The sequence below is a fragment of the Kogia breviceps genome, chromosome 11, assembly GCF_026419965.1.
Source record: "Kogia breviceps isolate mKogBre1 chromosome 11, mKogBre1 haplotype 1, whole genome shotgun sequence".
NCBI lineage: Eukaryota > Metazoa > Chordata > Mammalia > Artiodactyla > Physeteridae > Kogia > Kogia breviceps.
The window spans coordinates 85,378,975-85,396,403 of NC_081320.1; the positions used below are offsets into that span (position 1 = coordinate 85,378,975).

Below are 17,429 nucleotides of genomic sequence, written 5' to 3' on the forward strand. Positions count from 1 at the left end.
GCGCGCGCAGGGCCGCGGGGGGCGCGCGACGGCGCGCGGGGGCGGGGCTGGCGGCGCAGGCAGCCTCTGGCCGCAGCGTTTCTCGCGCTAATGGCGGCCGCCTCTTTCTTCCCGTGGGCACTACTGTTCCTTGCCTCTTCACCCGACGCGGAAAATGCAGAGAGCTACCCACCTGAGAACCCAGCATCAACTTACCTCCGTATGTCGTCAGCCGCTGATTGAATCCGTGGAGAGATTTACCTGCATTCTGACCGTGTTGAACTTCACCTGAGACCTGTGATTCTGGAAAGCGACGGTTAAAAAAAATCTTCCCATTCTTTTGTGCCCCTGAAAGGGCTGACAGCAAGGAAGAAACCACCCTTCCCCACGTGGTTTAGACAAGACTCAGGGATGCCCCCTTGTTTACCTATGACAAGGTCAGACATAGACCCTCCAAATTCCTTTTTTTTTTTTTTTTTTTGCCTCATAAATGATTAGCTTTACTGATTCTTCTCACTGACCAATCTGGACAAAATGCCAGCTACCTTGTTTTGATCAAACTTAAGCTTATCTCCTTCCTCCAGGCTCCTAAACTTTGACCCACTCTCATCCTGATCCAGCGTACAAGCCCTCCTTCACCATCACTCCTGAAAAATAGGCTGACCTCCATGTAAACCACTCTGATCTGCCACGGGATCACTGCCACCTCCACCCACCCACTGGGTGCCCCACAGCCAGTTCTTTGTAGCCTTTGTTCGCTCCTCCCTATACAAGAAGGGCCATTTTCTGTCTTGACCTTGGAGACAGTTGCAGACTTCACGGTCATAGCGTTCCCCTGTAGCGTTGGTTGTTGCCTCATCCACCAAACAGCACTGCAGTAGTTCCTTTTCCTCTTTAGGAATAAGCCTTTCCAATAAAGTCTTTCTTTATCTAAATCCAGGATTTTTTTTTAAACAATTGAACATTCTCCCCATTGTAATTGTCCTCCAGCCTTATTTCAGTAATCTTCCCCTTCCCCCCCCAATAATCCTTTCAAATATAATCTCTATTTCCCTATTTGTTTTTATGTGACAGTTTTTGTTGTTGTTTTTTTTTTTACATAAATACTTGGACAAAACATTTATTATTTTAAACTAAGGGACATTTGTTACAGCAGGAATATTCTACTGGGTCAGGCAGTTCAGTGAAAGGTGCATCCTTTGTTCCTCCCTCCCTTCCTTCCTATTTCTTTCTGTCTCTCTCTCTCTCCCTCTCTTTTTCTTCCTTTTTTCCTTTTTAAAAATAGATCTCGGAATATAACTGCTTCACAATACTGTGTTAGTTTCTGTTGCACAACAAAGGAAATCAGCCATATGCATACACATGTCCCCATATCGCCTCCCTTCCAGCCTCCCTATCCCACCCCTCTAGGTCATCGCACAGAGCCCATCTCCCTTTTAGTTGATGGTTTTTAGTGATACGCGAGCCTCTCACTGTTGTGGCCTCTCCTGTTGCAGAGCACAGGCTCCAGACGCGCAGGCTCAGCGGCCATGGCTCACGAACCCAGCCGCTCCGCGGGCATGTGGGATCCTCCCGGACCAGGGCACGAACCCGTGTCCCCTGCATCGGCAGGCGGACTTACAACCACTGCGCCACCAGGGAAGCCCACCCTGTGAGTCTTTTGAACCCTTCTTCAGAAGAGCAATTCTGGGATCCCGTGGTGAGTTCAACTTTCAAACCAGTTCTCCAGAAATCTTGTCTGTTGAAGCCACTGGTAAGGAGTTACTTTGATTCCTTAGGGCAAAGAGACTTTTCTATGGATGGCCTTTATGTGAGGCCTCTTCTTTTTCTTGTTCTTTTTTGTCCCAGCACCATTTGATAAAGAGAAGACTCTTCCCTGGTCAAAAATTAACTGACCCTAGATATGTTGGTTTATTTCTGGACTCAAAATTCTGTTTCATTTATCTATATATCTGTCCTTACACCAGTGCTGTTATCCAATGGGGGTTCTGCTGCTTGCCGCTTACAAAGTCAGTTACATACTCACAAATGTTGGTAGCAAAGGAAAGGTGCCTCTAATCAGAATTCCGGGGACTTCCCTGGTGGTGCAGTGGTTAAGAATCTGCCTGCCAATTCAGGGACATGGGTTTGAGCCCTGGTCCTGGAAGATTACACATGCCATGGAGCAGCTAAGCCCGAGTGCCACAACTACTGAGCCTGCGTTCTAGAGCCCATGAGCCACAACTACTGAGTACACGTGCCACAACTACTGAAGCCTGCATGCCTAGAGCCTGTGCTCCTCAACAAGAGAAGCCACCGCAATGAGAAGCCCACACACCACAACAAAGAGTAGCCCCCACTCATGCATCTAGAGAAAGCCTGTGTGCAACAATGAAGACCCAATGCAACCAACAATAAAATAAGTAAATAATAAATGAATTTATTAAAACAAAAATCAGAATGCTGGCAATCTGGGGTGATGGTGGACTCGAGGTCCCCCAAAAACCACCTCCAAAAATTCTGCTCAGCCATGAAAGTTTTAAAGGGAAGGAGGGAAGTAATCTCAGTTAATCATTGAGATATGTGGTCAGAGTCGTTGCCATCCCCCACCTGCCTGCAGGCTCCTTGACTTCTTGTGATCTTCCTCTAGATGTTATCATACAGTTTGGTTCACACAGTTTTGTCACACAGTTTGTTCGGGAGATTACTGAAGGGGAAGCTAGGGAAGAGATTTGGTCATCTGTTAATTACTTATTCTTCATTTTGACTTCTTTGATCTATGGAAAGAACCAACAAGTTAGGCAAAGTATTGTGTGATTAAAAGATTTGAAAGGTGTGTGTGGGCCAGAGATGAGTAGAGCATGGGGGTTAAAAATTGGTTATAGTATAGCTTTGCTAAAATGACAAGAAAAGGGGCTTTCTGCTGAGGGTGATCTCCTACAAAGAGCGGCTTACAGTACCATATTGTCTTAATTACTGTAGCTTTGTAGTAGGTTTTTAAATCAGGAAGTGTGAGTCCTCCAACTTTGTTCTTTTTAAAAATTGTTTTGGGGCTTCCCTGATGGCTCAGTGGTTGAGAGTCCGCCTGCCGATGCAGGGGACGCGGGTTCGTGCCCCAGTCTGGGAAGATCCCACATGCCGCGGAGCGGCTGGGCCCATGAGCCATGGCCGCTGAACCTGTGCGTCCGGAGCCTGTGCTCTGCAACGGGAGAGGCCACAACAGTGAGGCCCGCGTACCGCAAAAAAAAAAAAAAAAAAATTATTTATTTAGGCTGCTCCAGGTCTTAGTTGCAGCATGTGTGATCTTTAGTTGCAGCATGTGGACTTCTTAGCTGTGGCATGTGAACTCTTAGTTGTGGCATGCATGCATGATCCAGTTCCCCGACCAGGAATCAAACCTGGGCCCCCTGCATTAGGAGCACAGTCTTACTCACCGGACCACCAGGGAAGTCCCCATATGGTATTTCTATGTTTAATTTTTTGAGGAACTGCCAAGGTGTAAAATAAGTGCAGCGTTTTACGTTCCAGTCAGCAATGCACAAGGTTTTCAATTTCTCCATATCCTCAACATACTTGTTATTTTCTGTTTTTGTTTGTTTTTATAAAATAGCCATCTTAATGGGTATGAAGTGGTATCTCACTACGGTTTTGATTTGTATTTCCCTACTGACGATGTTGAACATCTTTTCATGCGGTATTAACTTTTGTATATCTTCTTTGGAGAAATGTCTAATCAAGTCCTCTGCCCATTTTCAAGTACGGTTGTTTTTTATTGTTGAGTTGTAGGAGAGTTTTATGTATTCTAGACTTTAATACCTTATCAGGTATGTGATTTGCAAATATTTCTCCTATTCTGTGGGTTGTCTTTTCACTCTCTTGATAGTGAAGTTTGATACACAAGGTTTTTGGTTTTTTTAATAGATTTTTTTTGATGTGGACCATTTTTAAAGTCTTTTATTGAATTTGTTATAATATTGCTTCTATTTTGTTTTGTTTTTTTGGCCACAAGGCATGTGAGATCTTAGCTTCCCCCACTGGGAATCGAACACACACCCCCTGTATTGGAAGGTGATATCTTTTTTAAAAAAATAAATTTATTTATTTTATTTTTGGCTGCATTGGGTCTTCATTGCCGTGTGCGGGCTTTCTCTACTTGCGGTGAGTGGGGGCTACTATTTGTTGCGGTGCGCGGGCTTCTCTTCTCATCGCGGTGGCTTCTCTTGTTGCAGAGCACAGGCTCTAAGCATGTGGGCTTCAGTACTTGTGGCACTCAGGCTCAGTAGTTGTGGACTGCGGGCTCTAGAGCACAGGCGCAGTAGTTGTAGCACACAGGCTTAGTTGCTCCGTGGCATGTGGGATCTTCCCAGACCAGGGCTCGAATCTGTATCCCCTGTATTGGCAGGCAGATTCTTAACCACTGTGCCACCAGAAAAGCCTGGAAGGTGACATCTTAATCACTGGACTGCAGGGAAGTCCCTGATAGGCAAGTTTTTAATTTTGATAAAGTTCAGTTTATCTGTTTTTTCTTTTTTTCCCCTTGTGCTTTTGGCAGAAACTATTGCCAAATCAAATGTCATGAAGATTTTCCTCTATGTTTTTTTCTAAGCATTCTATAGTTTTTGCTCTTACATTAGGTGTTCGATCCATTTTAAAATTTGTTTGTTTATTTATTTATTTTCGGCTGCATTGGGTCTTTGTTGCTGTGCACAGGCTTTCTCTATTCGCGGCAAGCAGGGGCTACTCTTTGCCATGATGTGTGGGCTTCTCATTGTGGTGGCTTCTCTTGTTGCAGAGCACGGGCTCTAGGTGTGTGGGCTTCAGTAGTTGTGGCTCACGGGCTCTAGAGTGCAGGCTCAGTAGTTGTGGTCACGGGATTAGTTGCTCTGTGGCATGTGGGATCTTCCCAGAACAGAGCTCAAACCTGTGTTCCCTGTATTGGCAGACGGAGTCTTAACCACTGTGCCACCGGGGAAGCCCCTTAAATTTAGATTTAAATAGCCATATGTGGTAGTTATCATATTGGAGAGTATAAAATACTAATGTCACCAATTCTGATTTTGTCTCATCATTCAGTGTTCATAAAATGTGTCATGCTTCTTAGAAATACCGTCTCTTGGAACTCATCTTATACTTATGGAATCAGTACCAACTCTTCTCTAAGGACCTCCTTACAGAGTTACAGAGTCTACCTTAACTTAATCAGAAGTAAAGCAAAAAAACAAAAAAACCCAACTAATTTTGTCCTTGCTTATCCTTTCAGTTGTGTTTATATTCTATTATCATTATTTTCTGTTATTTTTATCAATACTTTCTCCCAGTCTGTGGCTTACCACAGCAGTGAAAGTGCCAAGTTTTTTTTTTTCCTAAAGAAACTGCTTTTTATTTATTTATTTATTTTTGGCTGTGTTGGGTCTTTGCCCCTGTGTGAGGGCTCTCTCCAGTCGGGGCAAGCGGGGGCCACTCTTCATCGCGGTGCGTGTGCCTCTCACCATTGAAGCCTCTCTTGCTGCAGAGCAGAGGCTCCAGATGCGCAGGCTCAGCAGTTGTGGCTCACAGGCCCAGCTGCTCCGCGGTATGTGGGATCCTCCCAGACCAGGGCCCGAACCCGTGTCCCCTGCATCGGCAGGCCGACTCCCAACCACTGTGCCACCAGGGAAGCCCAAGTGCCAAGTTTTAACCACTGGACTGCCAGGGAATTCCTCATGGCTTTCCTTTTAATTTTCTTAAAAGTGTTTTTCAAAGTGAAGGCCAAATCTATCAACTTTTTCCTTAATAGTTTATGTTTTGGTGTCCTTTTTTTTTTTTTTTCTTTTTGGCCACGCCCTATGGCATGCGGGATTTCAGTTCCCTGACCAGGTATCAAACAAGTGCCCCCTGCAACGGAAGCATGGAGTCTTAACCACTGGACCACCAGGGAAGTCCCATTTTTGTGTCCTTTGTAATAAGACTTTGCCTACCCCACGGTAGGTTTTATTGTAAAAAATTTATAGTTTTGGCCTTGTGTTTAAGTATGTGATCAATTTGAAGTTATTCTTTCTACATAGAATGACGTAATGGTCAAGGCTTCCCCCCTCCCCTGCCACAGGGATATAGTTGTTCTATTGTAGAATCATTAATTGAAAAGGCTATACTTTCTCTATTAATTACCTTGTCCTCTTTGCAAAAATCAATTAACCATATATGTGAGTTCCTTTCTGGACTCTATTCTTTTCCGTTGAGCTATTTGATTATATATCTACACTATATTATTATACCTTTGTAGTAAGATTTAAAATGAAGTAGTGTAAGTTCTCTATTTTTGTCTTTTCCTGATTGTTTAGGTGATGATTCAGTTTCTCAATTTCTACAAAATGTCTGCTGGGATTTTGACTGGGATTGGCTTGGATCTGTTGATCAATTTGGGGATAATAATTTTCATCCTAACAATACTAAGTCATCTGGTAAATCTCTCCACTTATTTAGATCTTCCTTTTTTTCCTTAGCAGTGTTTTTTAGTTTTCAGTATATAGATTATATATTGTTTATTACAACTGTACAGAAATAAATTTTTTAGAAATTGATCTGTCTTGTGACTTTGCTAAACTTTATCACATATTAGACCTACTAGTTTATTTATTATTATTGTTTTTAAGATTTCCCATGAGATTATCATAGGACATAATAGTTCCTTCTTCATTTCCAAATTATATACCTTTTATTTACTTTTCTTTACTATTGCATTTCCTAGGACTTTCAGTCTAGTGTTGAATAGAAATGATTAGAGCAGACATTCTTGCCTTGTTCCTGAAATTAGGGGGAAAGAAATCACTTTTCACCATTTATTATGATGCTGGATATACGATATTTTAAAAAAATTATTATTTATTTTTGTCTGTGTCGGGTCTTAGTTGCAGCGCGCAGGACCTGCAGGACCTTTGTTGAGGCATGCGGGATTTTTCATTGTGGCATGCGGGTTTCTCTCTAGTTGTGGTATGTGGGTTTTTTCTCTTCTCTAGTTGTGGCACACAGGCTTCAGGGTGCGTGCGCTCTGCAGTTTGCAGCACACAGGCTCTCTAGTTGATGTGTGCGAGCTCAGTAGTTGTGGCGTGTGGCCTTGGTTGCCCTGCAGCATAAGGGATCTTAGTTCCCTGATCAGGGACCGAACCCACGCCCCCTGCATTGTAAGGAGGATTCTTTACCACTGGACCACCAGGGAGGTCCCCGTGGTGCTCTTTATAAGGCTGAGGAAGTTACCTTCTATTCCTACTTTACTGAGTTTGCTAAAATCACGAATGGATGTTGAATTTGTTAAATGTATTTTTAGATCTACTCAGATGACCTTATGGTTTTTCTTCTTTATTATGTTGATATGATGAATTACACTAATTATTTCAGTTTCAAATGTTTAACCAATCTTTTGTTCCTGGTGTAAATCCCACTTGGTCATGATTTATCAGTGTTTTTATATATTAATGAATTTGATTTGGTAATATTTTGTTAAGGAATTTTTTTGTCTTTTTCTATATATGTATAATAATTAGTTTGTGGTTTTTTTATGCTATTGGTTTTAATATAAGGGTTATGCTGACTTTATAAGTGAATTGAGAAATATTTCTTCTTCTATATTCCAAAAGAATCAGGGTTAGGGTTAGGGTAAAACTGGTGTTTTTCCTTACATATTGGATAGAATTCACCAGTGAAGTCATCTGGGTCGGGTGTAACATTTGTGGGATAGTATTTAATTACATATTTAATTCCTTTAATTAATAATATGGGTATTCAGGTTATCTATTTCTTTATGAGTGAACTTTAGTAATTAGTTTTATCTCAGTTAATTTGTCTACTTTACCTTTTTTTTTTTTTTTTTTGCGGTACGTGGGCCTTTCACTGTTGTGGCCTCTCCCATCGTGGAGCACAGGCTCCGGATGCGCAGGCTCAGCGGCCATGGCTTACGGGCCCAGCCTCTCCGTGGCATGTGGGATCTTCCCAGACCAGGGCATGAACCCGTGTCCCCTGCATCGGCAGGTGGACTCTCAACCACTGCGCCACCAGGGAAGCCCTACTTTACCTATGTTTTGGAACTTACTGGCATAAAGTTAAGTTGTTCCTTATTATTTATTAGTTGTCCCTTTAAAATTTATACTACAGGTTGGCAATTAGCAGCCTGTGGGCCAAATCTAGTCTGTGGCCTATTTATGTACATTTGTGAACTAAGAATGGTTTTTACATTTTTAAAGTATTGTTAAAAAAGAAACCAAAAACCAAAAACCAAATCAAAACAGAGTATGTGAAATACACCATGGGTGGCCTGCAAAGCCTGAGATATTTACAAACTAGCCATTTATAACAAGAAAATAGTTTGCTACTTGAAGTCTAAGATCTTGAGTGATGTTTATACTTCATTCTTGAAATTTGTAATTTGGGTCTTCTCGCTTTTTTTCCCCCTTTGACTGGTCTGGCTAGTGGATTATCTTTCCTTTCTCTCTTTCTCTCTCAGTTTTTTTCCTTTTTACAGGAATGAACCTTTTTTATTTTTTATTTTATTTTGGGCATGGCACACAGCTTGCGGGATCTCAGTTCCCCAACCAGGGACTGAACACGAGCCTCCACAGTAAAAGTGACAAATCTGAACCAATAGACCACCAGGGAACTCCCAGGAATCAACTTTTGATTTTGAATTTCTCTATTATTTGCTTTCTATTTTGTTTTATGCTGTCATATATATGATTTCCTTCCTTCTGCTTAAGTGTAATGCCTTTGAGACTCATACATTTTTGTATATAACACTAGTTAATTCCTTTTTATTGTTGAGTAGTATTCCGTGTTGGATGTACCAAAGTTTGTTTAACTTTTGACCTATGAGTGACGTTTTTTTGGCTATTACAAATAAAGCTGCAATGAACTATGGTCTACAGGTTTTTATGTGGATGTAATTTTCATTTCTTTGGAATAAATACACAGGATTGCAATAGCTGGACTGTATTGTTAAGTGTATATTTAAATTTTTTTTTTTTTTTTTTTTTTTGTGGTACGTGGGCCTCTCACTGTTGTGGCCTCTCCCATTGCGGAACACAGGCTCTGGATGCACAGGCTCAGTGGCCATGGCTTATGGGCCCAGCCGCTCTGAGGCATGTGGGATCTTCCCGGACCGGGGCACAAACCCGTGTCCCCTGCATCGGCAGGCAGATTCTCAACCACTGCGCCACCAGGGAAGCCCTAAATTTTTATGAAACCATCAAACTGCTTTTCAGATTGGGATTTGCTGTACCATTTTGCATCCTCACCAGCAATGAATGAATGATCCAGTTTCTTTGCCTCTTCACTAGCATTTGGTATTGTTATTATTCTTTTTAGTTTTTCTAACAGGTGTGTAATAATAACTCAACATGGTCTCAATTTGCATTTCACTATTGGTTACTGATGTTGAAATCTTGCTTTTTTTCAAATTATTTATTTATTTATTTATTTAATTTGGTTGTGCTCAGTCTTAGTTGTGGCACATGGGCTCCTTAGTTGTGGCATGCAAACTCTTAGTTGTGGCATGCACATGGGATCTAGTTCCCTGACCAGGGCCTGTGGAGTCTTAACCACTGTGCCACCAGTGAAGTCCCCTGAAAACTTTCAATATGCTTATTTTTCATCTATATATCCTCTTACGTGAAATAACTTCTGATCTTTTCCTCATTTTCTAATGGATTGTTTTTTTAATGCTGAATTTTGAGAGTTCCTTTTATATTTAAGTGAGTCCTTTGTGAGATATGTGGTTTGTAAACATTTTCTTCCAGTCTGTTGTGTGGTTTTTATCATCTTTACAGGGTCATTCACAGGGCAAAAGTCTTAAATTTGATGAGGTCCAAATTATTGTTTTTTTTCTTGTTTAGGTCATGTTTCACCTCTAACTCTAATCTTTTTATTTTTATAAGTTCTATCTCATTCTTTTAAGATTTACTGTCATTTTTGGCTTATTATTAATATTTTCTGACGTATATTACATATCTGAATATAAAATTGTGGGTCTCATTCTGTTGTCTATTCTTTTGTGCTGGCTGGCTTTTTGTGTGTGTATGTGTTGGCTTTTTTTTTTTTTTTTTTTTGGTGGTACGCGGGCCTCTCACTGCTGTGGCCTCTACCGTTGCGGAGCACAGGCTCTGCGGAGCACAGGCTCTCCGATGCACAGGCCCATACACTCTGCGGCATGTGGGATCTTCCCGGACCAGGGCACGAACCCGTGTCCCCTGCATCCGCAGGCAGATTCTCAACCACTGCGCCACCAGGGAAGCCCTGTGTTGGCTATTTTTGATGATTTTTTTTAACTGAGTCATATTCATGAGTTTTGCATATCCTGTTGAAGGTGCATTCTTTTGGAGATAATTTACATTTGCCTTTGCTCAGTGCTTAGGATCACTAAGCCTATTTAAATTATCGGCCTGAGGTTTTTCATACCTATCAGATTTGGTGACTTTAGGCTGTAAATCTGAGGATCCGTTTGTTATTTTTAATTCTTAAGGGATATATTTTTTTCCCCCTCATTCTTAGTGTAAAGCTTGGGAAAGGCAGTTCTCCTTGCAGCTTCCTGGAGATTAGTGATGGGAAGGTTGGTTGGTTGATTTCTTTTTTTAAAAAATAAATTTATATTTATTTTTGGCTACATTGGGTCTCCGTTGCTGCGTGTGGACTTTCTCTAGTTGCTGTGAGCAGGGGCTATTCTTTGTTGCAGTGCACAGGCTTCTTATTGTGGTGGCTTCTCTTGTCATGGAGCATGGGCTCTAGACGGATAGGCTTCAGTAGTTGTGGCACACGGGCTCAATAGTTGTGCATGGGCTCTAGAGCGCAGGCTCAGTAGTTGTGGTGCATGGGCTTAGTTGCTCCGCAGCATCTTGGGTCTTCCCGGATTAGGGCTCAAACCCATGTCCCCTGCAATGGCAGGCAGGTTCTCTACCACTGTGCCACCAGGGAAGTCCCAGTTGGCTGATTTCTAATTCACCCTTATACTTAGGTGTATCCTTTTTGTACCCGGATTTTGCAGGGTTATTATGTTAGACTCTGTAACTTGAGCAGGTTCTGGACTTTGTCTTATGTTTTTCCTATCTCCTGTAGCCAGAGGAAATATAAGATCAAATTCACTGGAGTTGAGCAAATGTACTGAAAGTGAAAGCTGTCTTTAGAGCTTTGCTTGCTTTTCTGGGTTCCTGCTGTGACTTAGGTTTTGGTCTAAGTATTCCTTAGTATCTTGCCAGCTCATACAGTTTTTTAAAAAAATTTATTTATTTTATTTATTTTTGGCTGCATTGGGCCTTTGTTGCTGTGCGTGGGCTTTCTCTAGTTGCGGTGAACAGGGGCTACTCTGTTGCAGTGCGCGGGCTTCTCACTGGGGTTGTTTCTCTTGTTGTGGAGCAAGAGCTCTAGGTGCACAGGCTTCAGTAGTTGTGGCTCGTGAGCTTAGTTGCTCTGCGGCATGTGGGTTCTTCTTGGACCAGGGCTCGAACCCATGTCCCCTGTATTGTAGGTGGATTATTAACGGCTGCGCCACCAGGGAAGCCCTCATATAGTTTTAAGTAAAGTTTAAAAACGATTTTAGGGCTTCCCTGGTGGCGCAGTGCTTGAGAATCCGCCTGCCGATGCAGGAGACACGGGTTCGTGCCCAGGTCTGGGAAGATTCCCACATGCCGCTGAGCCGCTAGGCCCGTGAGCCATGGCTGCTGAGCCTGCGCGTCTGGAGCCTGTGCTCCGCAACCGTAGAGGCCACAACAGTGAGAGGCCCGCGTACCGCAAAAAAAAAAAAAAAAATTTAATTGATTTTTTCAGTTATTTTCTTCAGGTCATACTGTGTAAAACAAGCAACTCTTCATATCTTTTTCAAGCTTTGCTTTCTTTTGTCCATGTTTCCTTTCTCCATTTTGTGGTTCAAGATGCATCTCAGGAGTTATCACCTCTCAGAAGCTCCCTGCTTGAATTAGAGGCCTCTGCCTCATTCTTTCTTTCCTTCCTTCCTTCCTTCCTTCCTCCTTCTCTCTCTCTCTCTTTTTTTTTTCCGGTACGCGGGCCTCTCACTGTTGTGGCCTCTCCCGCCGCGGAGTACAGGCTCCGGATGCGCAGGCTCAGCAGCCATGGCTCACGGGCCCAGCCGCTCCGTGGCATGTGGGATCCTCCCAGACCGGGACACGAACGCGCGTCCCCTGCATCAGTAGGCGGACTCTCAACCATTGCGCCACCAGGGAAGCCCTTCTCTCTCTTTATTTGTTTCTTTTGTTTGGCTGGCACAGCATGTGAGAATATTATTTCCCCAACGAGGGATTGAACCTGTGCCCCCTGCGTTGGGAGCTGGGAGCCTTAGCCACAGGAGGCCAGGGAAGTCCCTCTGCCTTATTCTTTCTAATCAATTGTTCTGCAGCTTACTGGTTCCTTGCCTGTCTCCATTCCCTCTTTGTCTGTGACCTCTTTGAGGGCCAGAACTATGTTGTTTTCAAAAAATATCCGTTTCCTGGCCTCACAGAGTATCTAACAGCAATTGGGGTTAGAATAAACATTTGGTGTTAGTAAATGGTATAGGTTATCATAAACTGAATAACAATCTGGCTTTCTCAATTTAGGACTACAAATACAAACACAGAAACAAAGGAAGAAAGCACACAAGTCCTTTGTGTGCTAATTTGCATACCATACACCTCTTCAGGACACTTCAAATACTACTTAAAGCCAGCCGCTTTCTGCAGGAAATGAAATTGTTTATCCTGTTCAACGATCTCATAGATAATTGACACAGGAAAACTCAGGTCTTCATTATGAGGTCTCCACACCCAAAGAGGCCGGTTTTAAACTGTGGATGAAGTGTTCTGGGGAGGGTGTGGTATGCAAATTAGTGTAAGAGAGACTTGTCTGCTTTCCTGGAGTCTATTCTGATTCCCCAACAGAAAAACTATTTCTATTCCCATTGCATTATGCAGTTTTGTTGACCAACTGGGAGCTTGGATGGCTGGAATTTCTAATTTTGATGCAGCTTGTTGATTTTTACAGGACTTTTCTTGAGTCTTCAACTTTTCTTGAGTCTTCAACTTTTGGAAATGAACATGATTCTACTTACAGCATAGCTTTTCATATTAATTGCGTCCCTTAATCTTTTTCTTTGAAAGTTAAATCACACATTTTATATCTTTGTATTCAGCTTTTTGTATTCTTAATTCTTGCGCGGGCGGGGCAGCAGTGCTAAAAGGAGGCTTTTAGTACGAAGAATTCACTCTTCCTGACTACGCCTTAGGTCTGGCTAAGGTTATAGAAATCGGCAGTGCCTTGCTTTGTTTAAAGAGGCAGGGTTCTAGCGTTTGCTCTTTCTTAAGCTTATCGTGTGCCAGATACGGCACAGATATGTTTTATCTCAGTTACCATTCACATTTTTACAGCCGTGAAAAGTACAACTCAACTTCAGTGTCTTGCCTTGGGTATCCGTGGGATTCCAACTCAGGTCACCGCGCCCTCGTCTTCACCGGTTCCCCTCCATCCCCCGCCTTTTCGGGTCGTTCCTCGCTCCATCGAGGCCACCTGGGATGATGCTGGGGGTGCAGGGGTAGTCGGGCCTGGCCGGCTACGAAGACTCTACGACCGAGTACAGCGCGCTAACTAGTCCCGCGCGCATTCTGGTTTTCCCCATCCCCCCACTTCCTAGGCGGCTGCCAGACCTGGAAACCATAGAGCTGAAACAGCCCAGAGCGTCTCTTCCGTGGCCGCCGAGCGCTGACAGTGCGCCGTTGGGCGGGGCCTACTGGAGGGGCGGGGGAAGAGGAGGGAGAGCCGGCAAGGGAAGGGCTGGCCGGCCTTGCAGCGCCCCGCAGCGGCCAAGTCGGAAGAGGTCTCGTCGGCCCTGCGGCGCTGGAGCCCTGACGCACGGAGCTCGAGAGCGAGAACGGGAGAGAAAGGGGCAGAAATGGCGGCTCCGCTCGGCTCCCGCTGAGTAGGTTGAAGCCGGCGGAGGGTCTGAGCTCTCGGCCTGGAGCATTGCTCCCGTCTCCCGCTACCTGCCTTCGCACGCCGACTTCCCTTCCTCTGCCCTACCCTCGCCTGTCCTCGTCTGCGCTGCGCAGAGTCCGGGTCGTCTTGTCTTTCCCGGCCCGGCTCCACTAGCCCTGACTGCCCGGCCGGCGGGCCGGCCTTCCTCGGCTCTCCCCGGCGCGTCGGGCGCCGCGGGCGCGGCGTGGACCCCGTCCTCCTGGCTGGACCATGGTGAACACCCGGAAGAGCTCTCTGCGCCTTCTCGGATCTAAGTCGCCTGGGCCCGGGCCTGGGCCTGGGGCCGGAGTAGAGCCTGGGGCGACCGGAGGCAGCAGCCATTTCATCTCCTCTCGGACCCGCTCCTCCAAGACCCGCGCTGCCAGCTGCCCCGCCGCCAAGGCCGGGGGAAGCGGCGGCGCCGGCGTCGCTCTGGATGAGGCCCGGGTAAGAGCGCGGCAGTCCGAGTCCGGAGGCTTGCGAGTCGGCCCGGCCGCCGGGGCTTTGTCTGGCCGGGTTGGGGCAACAAGCCTCCAGTGGAGACCGCTCAGGCGGCCGGAGACCGGGTCTGCGGGTGCGTTGGAGGATGGCAGCCGGCTAGGTAGGGCCACGACAGCTTTGCTGGCCCCGCTCTTTTGTGTAAAGAACAGGACTTGAGTCCAGGGGAGAGGGCTATGGAGGGGGGGGTGTCTTTTCGGGGACATTAGAACAGCCTGCTTTCCGTGTCCTTGTCCTGCCTGAGAGGGGAATTCTAGGGGAGCAAGAGCGAAGGGCCAGAGTTCCCGGGTGGAAGGGTTGGAGAGAAGTGAAAGTTTTATGCGGTGTCAAACCCTTCCTGTAAGTGTGTGAGCTCCTGCCGGTGTCTAACTCCAGCTTACTCTCAAACTGTTTGGGGGTGGTTCAAGTTTGTGAGGAAGTGAACGGAGAGCTCCAGTTGGCAGCCAGGCAGGGATGGTGAAAAAAGTTTGGAGCTGCTCTGACACCAACTTTAAAAACAAAATCAACACTATCGCCTCTCCAGGCAGGAGCGATCAAACGTGATGTTTAGATGGAGAATCAGCCAGCCAGCTAACCAGGGTTCTAGTAGGGACTCGGTAGAGCTTTCTAGTAGAGCCTTCAGGTCACAAAAGCGGCACGTCGAAAGAAACGTGTCGAATATTATTGATAGTAGGCACTATCATCTCCATATTGTTTGGTGTCTTGGATGTCTCCATTTTTGCTTTGGGAATAGTTTATAAAAGGTGAATTAACACCATCGTGCCACTACTGCGAAAGTGACATTTGAAGAAGACCGGTGATGATTTAGTATTTTTTTTTTAAAGTGATAGATCTTGAAATTTATTACAGGGTAAGGCTCTAAGCTAGCACGTATGTTTTATCACTTTAAAGGAATTGATAAGGTTGTGTTATGAGATTGGTTATGAATTCAGAAAAGAGAGTGTTGCTTCTATCTAGAGAGAGGCTAATTTTGTAAGAGTAATTTGACTGGAACTTGTTCATTTAACATACTCCTTTAAATCCACACCATTTTGTTATTCTTAGGGGAGGAGAGTAATATTTCATTTTCTATAGGGGTCTACAAGATTATGTTTGCGTGTATTTTTTTCTCTGCATCTCATACTGTTCTGACACTAATCAGAATGAACCAAGGCAAATACAATACATATTTTACTGTACTTATCTGAAATATGTTGTATCTTTGAAAATATAATTGGCCTTTATTTTGCTAAAAATCTGGAAAATATTTTTAAAATTGTTTCATGAGTAGACTTATTTTGGAGCTTATAGCTCTCTTAGGTTGACATAAGAAAGCTAAATCTGAAAGTTGTGCAAACTATTCAGAATAATCATTCTGAAAACTAGACTTTCTGTAGACATTATTGCAAACATGTACAAGCTTACTGACTTTCTGAAGCTAACATAAATTTTAAAATAAAAGTAATTTAAGAAAGTTTTGTCCTGTATCCTTAAGGACAAATAAAATATTTAGATTGTAAGCATTTAATTGTATAATGCTATGAATGCCTAGCCTATTAGAGCAGTGTCTCGTTTATGTGAATCAATTAGCTCATCTGTCACTGATCATTTTGTGGTCCCATTTTTGAATTCATGGATATTATGTTGTTCTTACCCCCTGAGGAATAAGGTGAGGTAATTTGTCAAGCAGCTGTTATGGAGATGTTAAAAGGCAAGGAATCAATAATCTAATGTAGAACTGAACATGCGGTGGCTTTTCAATTGCTAGAAGAATGAAAGATATTATAGAGCTCTTTCTAGAAGGATACCATGAAACTTTATTTCAAAGATCTTTTTAAAATGTATTAAAAGACCATGAACAACAGGCCAGTGGAGATTTACTTTGAAACATTTGTTTTTCAGTTTTAAGAAGGTTGGTATTTTGACCCTAGTAGATGATGGAATGACCTAATTGCTTTCTCCGAGAAATTTAAGAGATTTACTAATCCTATGTTGTGATTGGTCCTTTAGAAGAAGATGAGTTAATTCTGAATTTAAGTGTATGTATATTTATGAAGCAGGCTGTATATTTCCTTGTTGTATATTTCTGAAATGGGTTGATTTGAGTTTGGTAAGCTCCTCCTTTCAAGTTTGTTTTATGTTACAAGAATTTAGCACTCCTGGTTCACCCTTTCTGGTATACCTCAAGGCACCCTCTGTGTCTGTGGTGTCTTAGACATTTGCTGTCATCTGTAAACTTATTTGGTGGAAAATGGGGTTGCTCATGCCGTTGCTTTAGGAGACTTATTTTTGTAGGAAGCAATGTATTCCTCTTGATACGATATAAATTGAAGAGGTTCCCCTTTTTCTATTTTTGTGTGATATTCTTCACTTTACAGTTGATGCTGACTGATTTCCACCACCACCCCGCCCCCGCCCTCACTCTTTTTAGAGTATTTCATCCACTGTGTGTAGAGACATTTTATTTGCTCTAAAAAGCCTTAGGACCATGATCTATCATAGCTTTGCTTTTTCCCCAAGTGTGTGTAGGGTGGGGAAATACACACGTGATACATTCTGTAGGTTATTGGAATGATTTTTTTGAGCCTATACTTCTTTTTTTTTTTTTTTTCTTGTGGTACGCGGGCCTCTCACTGTTGTGGCCTCTCCCGTTGCAGAGCACAGGCTCCGGACGCGCAGGCTCAGCGGCCATGGCTCACGGGCCCAGCCGCTCCGCGGCATGTGGGATCTTCCCGGACCGGGGCACGAACCCGTGTTCCCTGCATCGGCAGGCGGATTCTCAACCACTGCACCACCAGGGAAGCCCGAGCCTATACTTCTTTAATGTCAAGTTGACTTGTGCTCTGAAGTTAGTTGTATAATAATTACTGCTGTATATTGATACTTTGCTTTTTTGTTTGTTTAACATGTATAAAACCACCTCTTTTAGGTTAATCTAAATGTCAGTAATTAGCATTTATTTGCTTCACCTAAGAGTCACTCTCAGCAAACTGATACTGTAGTCACAGAACTGGAAAGCAGTCTGAAAATATTTC

General features: G+C 43.8%; 1 protein-coding gene across 2 annotated transcripts in view; it reads left to right on the forward strand.

Annotated features, from left to right (window-relative positions):
• The first annotated feature begins 13,749 nt into the window (after positions 1 to 13,749).
• Positions 13,750 to 17,429, forward strand: part of ATAD2B (ATPase family AAA domain containing 2B) — a 152,359-nt gene continuing 148,679 nt past the window's right edge. For both annotated transcript variants that reach the window (XM_059079156.2, XM_059079157.2), the window contains exon 1: positions 13,750 to 14,364. In XM_059079156.2, the coding sequence (XP_058935139.1) occupies positions 14,149 to 14,364 (216 nt within the window). In that variant the 5' untranslated portion in view covers positions 13,750 to 14,148. The remainder of the gene's footprint in view (positions 14,365 to 17,429) is intronic.